The 11,941-nt window shown below is 45.7% G+C and overlaps 1 protein-coding gene across 7 annotated transcripts in view; it reads left to right on the plus strand.

The window, feature by feature from the left end:
* Positions 1-6,650, plus strand: part of PIAS2 (protein inhibitor of activated STAT 2) — a 150,705-nt gene extending 144,055 nt beyond the window's left edge. For 4 of the 7 annotated variants that reach the window (XM_029580543.1, XM_029580564.1, XM_029580524.1 and 1 more), the window contains exon 14: positions 6,196-6,650. In XM_029580543.1, the coding sequence (XP_029436403.1) occupies positions 6,196-6,387 (192 nt within the window). In that variant the 3' untranslated portion in view covers positions 6,388-6,650. Of the gene's footprint in view, positions 1-6,176 lie in introns of all 7 variants that reach the window. The other 3 variants (XM_029580588.1, XM_029580534.1, XM_029580572.1) reach the window with 3 other exon arrangements.
* The last annotated feature ends 5,291 nt before the right edge of the window (positions 6,651-11,941 follow it).

The raw sequence follows: 11,941 nt of genomic DNA on the forward strand, positions 1-11,941 counted from the left end.
CTCTCTCTCACACATACTCACATGTCCATTCTCTCTCACACATACACTGTCACATAGGTTTGGCCTCTGTTGGAAACAGGATGCTGGGCTTGATGGACCCTTGGTCTGACCCAGCATGGCAATTTCTATGTTCTTACACATTCATGCTCTTATATCCACCATAACCTATCGCTCTCACTGACAAACTCTCAAGCTCTAAGACACTCTCTTCCCCTCCACACACAAACTCTTACTCCCTTGGATTTTCTCATACACACTCCTGCTCTCACACTCACTGGCTCCCACACAAACACACACACCCAGGCAAGCTCCCAGTCATTCTCACACACACACACAACACTGACCCCCAGGCAGGCTCCCATTCATTTTCGCAGAGTCCCATTCATACACATGCACACACTAAAGGCGGACCACCCCCCCCCCCCCCCCTCTTTTGCCAGCAACCTCAGAGCCTCTCTCATTCCTCTGCTGCCACTACCACTGCTGCCACGTGGCTATTGGGGAGGTGCTGATTGCTGATACTAGCACTGAAGCCCATTCTGTTGCCTCCTCTGTTCAGCAGAATGGGCTTCCACTTTCTCCATGCTGATCTCATACATTGTGAGATCCTCATGGAGAAAGTGCTATTCTTGCACATTCCCAAAGATTACATGTGCCAATCACTAAAAGTAATTCCTTTTTTTTTTTTACCTTTGCTGGCTGATCTTAGTTTTCTAATTGGTTGGTCACAGACTTTTTTCCCCACCTTCCCTTTCTTATTTTTTTTGCCAATTCCTTTTATATTGTCTTTTTTTCTGTTTCTTTTCTCTCCATCTTCTTCCCTCAAACACACAGTTAGGTTCTTATTCTCACATGCATTTCTCTCTCTCTCACACAATCACTGTCACTGTCACATGCTCTCTCATATAAAATCATTCATACACAGTCTCACTGGCACATGCTGTCTGACTCTCACACACACAGGCTCTCTCTCACTCCCACATATGCTGTCTTGCTCAAGCACAGGCTCTCTCTCATACAATCATTCATACACACAGGCTCTCACTGGCACATGCTGTCTCACACACACAGGCTCTCTCTCACTCCCACATGCTGCCTTGCTCAAGCACAGGCTCTCACTGTCACATGCTGTCTCTCTCACACACACAGAGGTTCTCTCATGCTGTCTCTGCAAACATTCAGGTCCTCACTCCCACACACAGTCTCTCAACTCATCTCATACACACACATCCTCTATAGACCCTCAGCCTCTCTCTCACCTCTGGGCCTCCTCTTCGCGGGTCGCCGCAGGATGGGCTTTGCAGCGGCCCTGCTACCGGGCCTCTTCCTCTTTGCAGGCTGCGCTGCTCCTCTTCTGCATGCGCTGATGCTCCTCCTCCTTCCTGCCCACACGGCTCCGGCAACATTTACTTCCGGGGCCACACAGGCAGGAAGGAGGAGCATCAGCGCGTTTAAACGCAATCTTTTTCTTCGGGACCACGGCCCTGCTGATCTGCCTATCGCAGCGCCGCATGAGCTTCCCTGCGCCCGGGGGCACTGGCTCTTTTTGGGATACCACTGCTCGCGGCGCCCCAGGCCTGGTGCTTCCACCGGCCCTGCCCTCAGGTTTGTCTTCGGGCCACAGCGCCAGCAGACCCTCTTCTTGTCTTTGGCCGGGAAGTTTAAAAAAAAAAATCACGTGATGGGAGCAACCGGCCCACCGGGGAATGCCCGATCCCCCGATAGGCCAATCCGCCCCTGATCCACATCTAGCCTTTGTAGGACTCTGTCCTGGTTACTAAATCATTGCAAACTGACCAGAGGGGATACCTTTCAAAATTCCTCCAGTGCAAATTGTCCTGACTATGAATGCATCCAACCTGGGCTGGGGAGTCCACATAGAGGGACTCTGCACTCAGGGCCTTTGATCTGTTCAGGAAAAGCTTAAATAAATTTCCTAGAGCTAAGAGTGCTGTGGTATGCTCTAGAACAGGGGTGGACAAACCTTTTTTTTTTTTTTTTTGTGCTGGGGCCACATTACAAGTTACTAAACACAACAAGGGCCGGAGAGTGGGGTGGGATGTGGCAGGTCCTCAACATAGCAATCAAATCACCACTTGCTGCAGGTGTTTCAGTATCCAGCAGGCTTAAGTACCATCATTTTAGCACCCAGGAAAGCCCCTTCAATCATGGATCCCCAGCCTCTACCAAAATCAGAAAAACCTTCAACCCAGCAGGTATTTTCCCAGCTAGCAGGCTACCTCACCTCAGTCACAGATGCCGGCCATAAAGTATAAATAGTAAGGTGCAGACACAAAAACGGACTGAAAACCACTAAAAGCCAGACTCGTATGCAGTGCAATAAATCCAAAACAGAAATATCATTCCTCATAAAACAAAAAGTCAAGAAATAACATAGCAGTGAGGAAACTATACTAATAAAGAGCATATTTCAAAATAGATGACATAGAACACTACCTAATACTTTAGAATAAAGTTAAAAATTTTTATCCTTAAACATTTCCCCAAAATCAAATATTTCAAAACAGCAGACATATCAAACACACAATAATTAAAACTAATAAGGATAAAAAATAAATTCCCCCTCTCCATACCTGGAAACTTTCATTTCCAGTCACCCTGTGATTGTAGACTTGGATTAGTAGGGGAAAGGAGAGGAGGGTACACACAAACTTCCTCCTTTCTCTCTCATACACACACACATACACTCTTTTCTTTTCAATCCCTTATTCATCTTTCTCCCTTTTCCCTTCCCTTTTATTCACCTTTAGTCATTCACCCTCCTCCCTCTGTTACTCAACCCTCTCACCTTCTTTCCTCTCTTGTCACTCACCCCCTCACTTCCACTCAACCTTTTCCCTTTCTTCATTAACCTTCCCTCTGTCCCTCCTCAGTCCTTCTCTCCCAGGGCAACTCTTACCTGCTGGAAGAAAAATGGAGCTGCCTGAGAGGACAACATTGGCATGGAAGGGAAGTCGACACAAGCAATGCTGCAGGCTGTAGTAGATAGCAGGCAGTAGCCGGTGCAGACAACTGTGCACCTACATGTGATGGCAGCTCTGGGTTCATGTGGCCAGAGGCCGGGTCGAGGAGCAGGCTCCCAATCTTTCACAGGCACATGTAGAAGAAGGCTCCCAGTCTATCTGTCACAGGCACACACACAAGCATATTCCCAAACATAATTGCACCTCTTCTCATTCTTCACCCCCACTGGCCTGGGTTGAAGCAGCGGCCCACCACCTGGTCCCTCTTATTTTCTTGCAAGTGCCCCTGGCGCATCTCTTCTTTTGGACCCGGTGGCCTGGGCTCTGGTGGGTGCCACTGCCAGGTCTTTGTCTCTCCTCGCTGGAGGGGGACGGGAACCCTGCCAGCTCAGCAATAAAATGTACCGATGTTAAGACTTCCTTGCTCAAGTATGGTGCGTCATAAAGGGTGGTAACTTGGCATTTGATATCGGGCAGGCAGGTCGGAGCATCTGTGGGCCGCACTTAATGGAAAGTGTCCAAGTGACAGGTGGGCCGGATTGAAAACTTTTTTAAGAGCCAGATTTGGCTCATGGCCCAAAGTTTGCCCACCACTGCTCTAAAGGCTTTGAGATCAGCTAGCCAAGAAAGTTATCCCTGTCCAGGTGGACAATGAGCAACAAGTAGGGAGGAACAGGATCATATCTCCTGTGCCAGGCGATGGTTTAATGTGGGACTTGGCCATTTCTCAAGGAATGATTCTCAGAGCTACATACCTGCTAGTTGAGAATGTCCTAGAAGACAGATTGAACTGGGTCCTGAAACCCCTCAAATAGACTCTGGATGGGGTAGCAAAACAGATATTTTGTGAGTGGAGCACACCCATGGTATATCTGTCTCACCTCTGAACAGAAAAGTCCCACTTTTCTTTAGAAGGGGGATTTGAGGCAACCTAGTATAGGACACCTTTATCCTCTGTTAATGTCAGGGTCTGTAGTATGCTTGTCCTCCAATTCCTCTAGTGGTAAAAGCCTTATTGAAACACAGAATATACTGAGGAACTATGATTCTCATATATTTATATTAACTGAGAGTCTGTTTCTACTCCTGAGGGAGATATCCAGTAGGATCCAATTCCATCACTCAGGATCAGAGGCTGCTGTGTCATCCTAACATTGGGTCCCTAGCCCTCATGGCTTGGATGTTGAGAGAGTAGTTCTGTAACCCCTGGATCTTTCTGAAGATGTCTTATATTTATCTGGCTTCCAGGAAGGCTTCCACAAGGAAATCCTATTGTTTAAAGTGGATGTGGTTCGCCTTTTGGTGTGAGGGAAATGCCCTAGTTCCTTTCTCGTACTCCATACAAAAACTGCTTGATTATCTTCTACATTAGGGGTAGGTAGCTCTGCTCCTGGGGCACCACAAACTGGTTGGTTTTCAGGACATCCACAATGAATATGCATGAGATATATATTTGCATACAGTGGAGGCAGTGCAGGTAAATATACCTTATGTATATCCTGAAAACCAGATCTGGTTGTGGCACTTCAGGGCTGAAATTGCCTATCCCAGTTCTACATCTTTCTGAAACAATTCTCAAGACCAACTCAGGGTTCACCTCAGTGCAGTTGGTGCTTAGCACCACCATATAGAAGGTAAACCTGTTTCTATACAACCTTTAGTTGTCAGTCATATGGGGCTTGCTTTATTGAAGTCTCCTGCTGTCATGGTATGACAGTGTGGTATTAACCCAGTTGGTAAAAACTCCCTTTAAGCCAATCGACTCCTGTGAGCTAAAGTACCTGCGCTTGAAGGTTATATTTTTGGTTACTCACTTTGACCTGCAGAGTAAGTGAGCTCCTTGCCCTAGGGACATCCACCTTTATACCAAGTATTTTCACAATAGGGTGGTTCCACGCGTGCATCCAGCCTTAAAGTAGTGTCGTTCTCAGTTAAGACATTTGTCTTAACTCAGGACAAATGTCCACAAGAGTGTACAAGTGCTACATAGTTTGTACTGCAAGAGCCTTAGCTTTTTTTTCTGGAGTGGATTGAAGCTCTTAAGTCCACTAAGCTTTTATTTTTTCTTTAGACACCAACAAACTTGGAATTGCTATTGCCAAGTGCACCCTTTCTAATTGGCTAGCAGATTTGTATCGCCTTCTGTTATGCCCAGGAAGGCCTGAATGTGGGACATGTCAAGGCTCATATTGTAAGAGCCATGACAGTGTCAGTAGCCCACCTAAGGACTGCCTCCATGGAAAAGATCTGCAAAGCTGCACCATGGAGTTCTCTGTAGACATTCACATTGTAGTATTGCTTGGACAGGGACTCCTAAAGTAACAGTAGGTTGGCCAGTCTCTTCTGAAGTCTTGTTGAGGTATAGAACCCAAGTCATCCCCACTAGGGGCCTGTTTTGATTTCAGGCTACATCTTTAAAAAAAAACAAAACAAACAAACAAAACCTCAAATGCAAAAAAGGCCCGTTTGGCACCAGTTTCTGCCTGTTGGCACTGTTTTAGGCTCTTTCCCTTTTTCATTCAGGGCAGTCTGTAACTGGGGATCCCAATGTGTGAGGATGCCATCCTACTTGTTCTTAGAGAAAGCAGTATTGGTTTGCCTGTAATAGGTGTTCTCTGATGACAAAGGGATGTCAGTTCTCATAAAACCTACCCCCCCCCCCCCCCCCCCCCCCGGAGTCCTAGCTGAATTATAGGCTGAAGGACCCTACATTGAGGGTAGGGCATGCTCAAAGTTTCTAGAAATTTAAAGTCAAACTTCCATGCCAGGCTCCATCTGATGCTGTCATTCGGTGTGAGGATGGATATCCTGCTGTCCTCACACGTGTTAAGGTAAGCAACTCTGCTTGCACTGTTTAATCATGAGGGAAGACCTTTCTCTAATTAGCTCATCCCTTTGCCATCTATGAGTTAAGAAACATCTTTTCTCATACATGATCCATAACAAATCCTTGTTTAATTGGAAACCATAATGTGTTCTCTTTATTGTTCTAATTATTTCCGATTACTCCATGATAACTACTGTGTTCATAATTGTAATGCATATTGGAATCCTACTTGCATGAAAAAGTCATACAAATCCAAGTTGTTAATCTTATGGTGTCAATTAATTGCACCACATAGGAAATTCTTAAAGTAAATTTCAGCTTTCAACCAAAACTTGTAGCCTTTTGTTCCTTCTTGTTCTTATCAGTACCATTGTTTATTTCAAGCAGTACTGTCCCCCTATGTTTTTGGATAGTCTTACCTCGGCGCTTCCAGCAAACAGCACAGCTGGAAACGTCATGACCTTGAGCAGCCACCATGAAAGCAGCACTTTGGTCAGCTCTTCAAACAAGAATGAGACGGCAGTCGTAACCAGTAGCAATGGGAGCACCAATCCTGACATCATATCACTGGATTAATATGACAACAGGAAGAAGCTCGTTAGCATAGTGCAAAACTCTTCACCATCCTGCTGCTGGACTGTGGAGTTCTATTTTTGTTTGGTTTTACTTTGCTATTTATTTAGTTTAAAAACAGACACTTTCCTTTTTCAAATGGATGGACAACACAATAGATAAAAGCATAGGTACTGCTCTGACCTGTACAGATTAAACATTTTTTTCCATTGAACATAAAGTACTCAGAGTATTCAGGAAACATTCTGCACAGCACTACACTTCAGTGTAATCTGTGCTGGTTTTGTATGATAACTGCTGAATAAACACAGCAAATATTTTTTAATTCATTTTGTTGCACTATCCAGCAATAAAAATTGTAAATATTAGAATGTTTTTAATTGTAAAAAAGCACTTATCCACTCTAAGGTAATAAAAAGTTGTTGACCTTAGATGAAAGAAAATATGTACTCAACTAGGCTGATGTTTGGGTTACTGAAATTATCTGTGTCTATAACTGGAATTTGTTTACTATAATAAAATTATGTGTAATAGCTGTGACAACTCAAGACACATTACAACCATCATATAATAAATCTGCATTTTTTTATGAAAATGTAGAATAAATTACCTATATCAGGAGAGAATAGTTTCCCTTATGTGTTGCATGTACAAATATAGCAGATGTACTCTATATAAACTAAAGCTCGTGCACATTTATATCACTTTAATCTTACTTTTGATATGATGTAATTGTGCATGAAGAGTAATTAGACTGTGAGAGACTAGGCAATATAAGCTGCTATACCCAGGCAGATCCTGTTCTACCCAGCAATATTTATAAGTTTTGTTTCATGGAAATATATTGGGGGAAAAATAGGAGTAAAATAAAATTCATATCAACAAGGCTCCACTGTAGTATAGTTTGTGTCCTAAGCTATCCTGGAACAAGTTTCTCCTAAACTTTAAAAACTTACACATCTAAAGGCCATAACTGGACCTATTTCTCCACCCCACTGGCAGGAGGAGAGCAGTGCTTAATACTCGCACCTGCTCTTCTCTGCCACCCAGCTGAAGTCTGGCTGTTTGAACTGCACAGTGTTAGCTGGTCTGGCAACATCAGTGGGGCCACGTGCAGATCAAACTTTGATTAGAACCCAGCAGCAAAGGAGGCACATGCAGTATGCCATGCCTGCTTGCTTGCCAGTGAGAGGAAAAGGATTGTATAATAATAAGGCACTAGGGATTAATTGCCATTAGAGAGAGCAGTCAAAAAATATCCAGGTAAAACTTGGCCAGGTGCCAACCCACTTAGATCTTTTAGTAACTTAGGTCCCCAATTCTTTTTGCCACTGTCAGAAAGATAACCTCTTGTCAAGGGACAGATTTTGTTGTCTTCTGTTCATATTTCATTGTTGTCTAGGGCTTTTTTAATTTGTTTTCTTCTTATTGATCACTCTGTGTGCTTCTCAGCTGTTTGTGTTGACCACTTTATTTTATTTATATGCATTTGATATTTCACCTTTTCCAAAGATAAGGCACAAACGTTGACTGCATAGAAGATACACATGGTTGATGAATACAAATATGTGCTAGTTCCCTGTACGTACCAGGATCAGTCCAGACCGTGGGTTATGTCCCCCTTCCAGCAGATGGAGTCAGAGAAATACTGAGAGGGCGGTCCCTCATAACTGGTGCGCCCATCTGTAAACCTTCAGTATTCTCTGACTCAGCAGATGGCAGTTGCACCTTTGGTTCCCCAGTTCATTTAGAGCAGTGGTCCCCAACCTTTTTTTGCACCAGGGACCGGCTTCAAGCAAGACCATTTTTCCATGGCCCGGCAGGGCGGGGCAGGGGCGGGGCTTTGGTCATATGAAGGGCGGGTTATGGAGGGGGTTAGATTTTAGTGCACACTTATCATTTAATTATGACATTTATAATGTGAATGTGACTCAACTCACCATAGGTTCTCACATGCGTGACACACTGACCCATGATCGTCACAGGGCTAGATGTAAAAGTACAGTTTGTATCCACGGGAACTCCCCTGACCCACAATAATGGATGTAAAGCAGAAGTATGACATTCCCCATACAACTCACCCTACAAAAAAGATATTCTGGTTCTGGTGACATCTCAGTAACAGTAACTCAAACTCCTTCTACTTCCCAGGCTCAATAGCCCTACTTATGAAAAGACAGCAGTTACCACCAATGCATGTCCTCTGAGAAAACACAACAAATAAGACCGATACAACGCTTACATGCTAGCAAAATATCTCATCTCGGTAACAGACACAGAACCGACCTAACATACTCCCAGGATCTGTAGTAATGCACATAAACTAATCTGCACACAGTTACACCTGTATTATGGAATACACTCAAACAGGAGCAACCCTATCTATGAAAAGGCAACACCACAAATATTAATCAGGTCCTAAAAACCAATACACCTCTTATTAGGAAAACAGAGCTAGCAAGGCAGCTATAGATCCCCACACAGAAATAATGTGTAAACTATACTAATAAGCAGAATAAATGTTTCAAAACAGCTATGAAAAGAATAATACCAACAATTAAACAACTCATAAAAACTATTAAACATTCTCCAAACACCAAGAAAATATTTTAAAAAAGCAGACATCACACAATTAAAATGGCAGTCAAGAAAAATAAACTTAAAAAGCCACTTTTACTTACCCCTCCAGCAGCTCTCTACTCCCCTTCCCTGCAAGCCGTTGCACACACCAGAAGCAGCAGTAGAAACTAAGCTCTATACTTATGGTCCTCTTCCTTAGTGCCTATGACTCACACACACACACACCATACAAGTCATGCCCCCATGACCAGTTTTCTGTCCTCTCACACACCAATCTCTCCCAAACAGTCTTTGACAAACACACCCCAGTCACCTTCCTGAACAGTTTCTCTCATGCCATACACACATACACAGGCTTCCCACTCCCGTGTTCTACTTACATATATGGGCTTCTCACTCTCATAATCACTTTCTTCTCTCTCTCTCTCTCACACACACACTCACCAGTCTCCTCACTCCCATGTTCTCTTTCAGATATACAGGCTTCTCCTCCCATGATGTGTCTCACACACACCCAGGTTTTCTCACTCCCATGCTCACTCTTCAACATGCACAGGCTTTCTCATTCCCATAATCACTTTATTTCTCTCTCTCTCTTTTTCTCTCACACACACACCAGTCACCTGATCTCGCTCATGCATACACACACACACACAGGCTTCCCACTCCCATGGTTCTCTTTCAGATATACAGGCTTCTCCCTCCTATGCTGTGTCCTCACCACACACACCCAGGTTCTCACGCCCATGCTCACTTCTCTTCACATGCACAGGCTTCTCAATTCCCATAATCACTTTCTCTCTGTTACACACACCAGCAGTCTCTCTCATTTCCATGCTCACTCTCCACGTGCACAGGCTTCTCATTTCCCTGAATCACATTCTCTCACATTCACACACACCAGTCTTTTTCTCTCACACACACCGTCATCTTACCAAGCAGTCTCTCTCTCTCTCTCTCATGCATGCACACTCACCCAGGTTTCTCACTCCCATGCTTTCTTTCACCCCCACAACACCAGGCTTCTTACGCCCATGCTTTCTCACATACCCAGACTTCTCACTTCCATGCTTTTTCTCTCACACACACACACATCAGTCACCTCCCTGATTAATGTCTCACACTCTCACATACACATCAGTCATCTCCCTGAGCAATCACTTTCATTGTCTCTCACATACACACACACATCAGCTCTCTGCCCAGTCAATCACACACATTCTCTCACTTACACACAGGCTGGCTGCCTGCTTCTCTCTCTTTCTCTCACTCACTTCCTCTCCCCCTCCCCCCCCCCCCCCGAGCACAAACGGTAGCTGCACCACCTCCTCCTCCAGCCCCGTAGGCCAAGAAGGAAGAATTCCATCGATCGCAGGAGGCTCCTGCTGCTCTCCCCTTTCCCGATTACTGTCTGCTGCAATAGCTCGGGGGCCGATGCTGCAGCGGCCGCTGTTAGTTTATCACGCGGCACGGCCTTTCTTCTTCCCGCGCACCGAGTATCACTTCCTGTTCCTGTTCCGGGTCACGGGGGGGGGCAGGCGCGGGAAGAAGAAAAGACCAGCCGCGGGTGCCACAGCATTTTTTTTTTTTGCACCGCTGCCGTTCCCGCTGGGCTTGAACATGCTGATAGCCCAGCGGCAACGGCAGCAGGGAAGGAAGAGCAGCGGGGCCGCGGCGCCGCGGCGCCGCGGACCGGCAAAAAACTCCCACGGCCCGGTCCCGGTCCGCGGACCGGTGGTTGGGGACCCCTGATTTAGAGGATAGTTTACAGAATTTCTTTATTCTTTGTTTTCCTCTAATTCTTTCCTTGGATGGATCATAGTTATAAAGTTTAAAAAAAAAAAAAAAAAAGCCTGTGTTCAGCTTCTCTGGAGACTTGCAGGCAGAACTTTGTTTTCAGTGACAGATCTATCTTGTACATTCCGTCTTATGTTCTGTTGTTTTGGGGGTAAGTGTTTACTTATTTCTTACAGCCAGTATTTCAGCTGCCTTAGGGGTGAATGTTGGTGTCCAAACTCTCCCCCACGACCCCCTGCTGCCCTGAGATGCCGTTTCTTCCTAGGGGCAGCCTAACAGTTGCAGAGACGCGCCATTCCTCTGACTGAACGGGAGAGTGGGTCATTTCTGACAGGTAGCAGCACTGAATTTCTTATTCCTGTGAGGAGCTGGGTGCGGAGGGGGGTGTCCAGTCCCTTCTCCGTGGAGACCCCTGAGAAGTCTCCATAAAATCCCTCTGTCACTTTAACATCCCTGAGAAGTCTCATACCTCAGGGGTCTCGTCAGAGAAGTAAAATCCCTCTTGTCACTTTAGGCTGTCTGGAGGGGAAAGGAAAAAGGAAAGGTTTTTACTTTTTATTAATCAGTACCCTGTACAAGGACCGGCAGCTTACGGGGGAAGAGGCGAAGAGCAGTTCTCTCTCTCCCGCTCGCAGCAGCCAGGCACAGAAGGACTTTGCCATTCCCGTGGCAACTCCTCACCCCCCCCTCCCTCCTGATGCCTCAATTGCCATTTTGTATCCACATGTGGAGAGCCAGCCTGCTGCACCTGTTTCTTTGCCAGATGGGGGAAGGGAATTCTCATTTTCCTACTGCTGTTGTACTTTTATTACACCTAATTTAAGCCCTGTGCAACCGGCTGACCTAGAGCCTGCCTCTCCTCCCGATGCGGCCCCTCCCCCGGGGGGACCTCAAAGAGACAGCAGGCCTTTTCTTCTAAGTTTGTGATTTTAATGCACAAAGGTTTTTTTTTTAGAAGCAGAGGCTGAATGGCAGGAGGGAGGGACTTATACCAGCAAAGGTCCCCAGGCCATCAGGGGTGTTGGATCCCTCTGGGGGACAGGCAGGACGGACAGCTGTTAATTCCTTGGGGTCTTTAGCCCCTAATCTGCCGGACCCTGGGTCCCAGGACCTGCTCCTTGGGGATGCAGACAGGGACATTGATGGGTCCGCCCCAGACGAGTTGGACCAGATCATTAAA

This window comes from Rhinatrema bivittatum, chromosome 1 (genome assembly GCF_901001135.1).
Source record: "Rhinatrema bivittatum chromosome 1, aRhiBiv1.1, whole genome shotgun sequence".
NCBI classification, from domain to species: Eukaryota; Metazoa; Chordata; class Amphibia; order Gymnophiona; family Rhinatrematidae; genus Rhinatrema; species Rhinatrema bivittatum.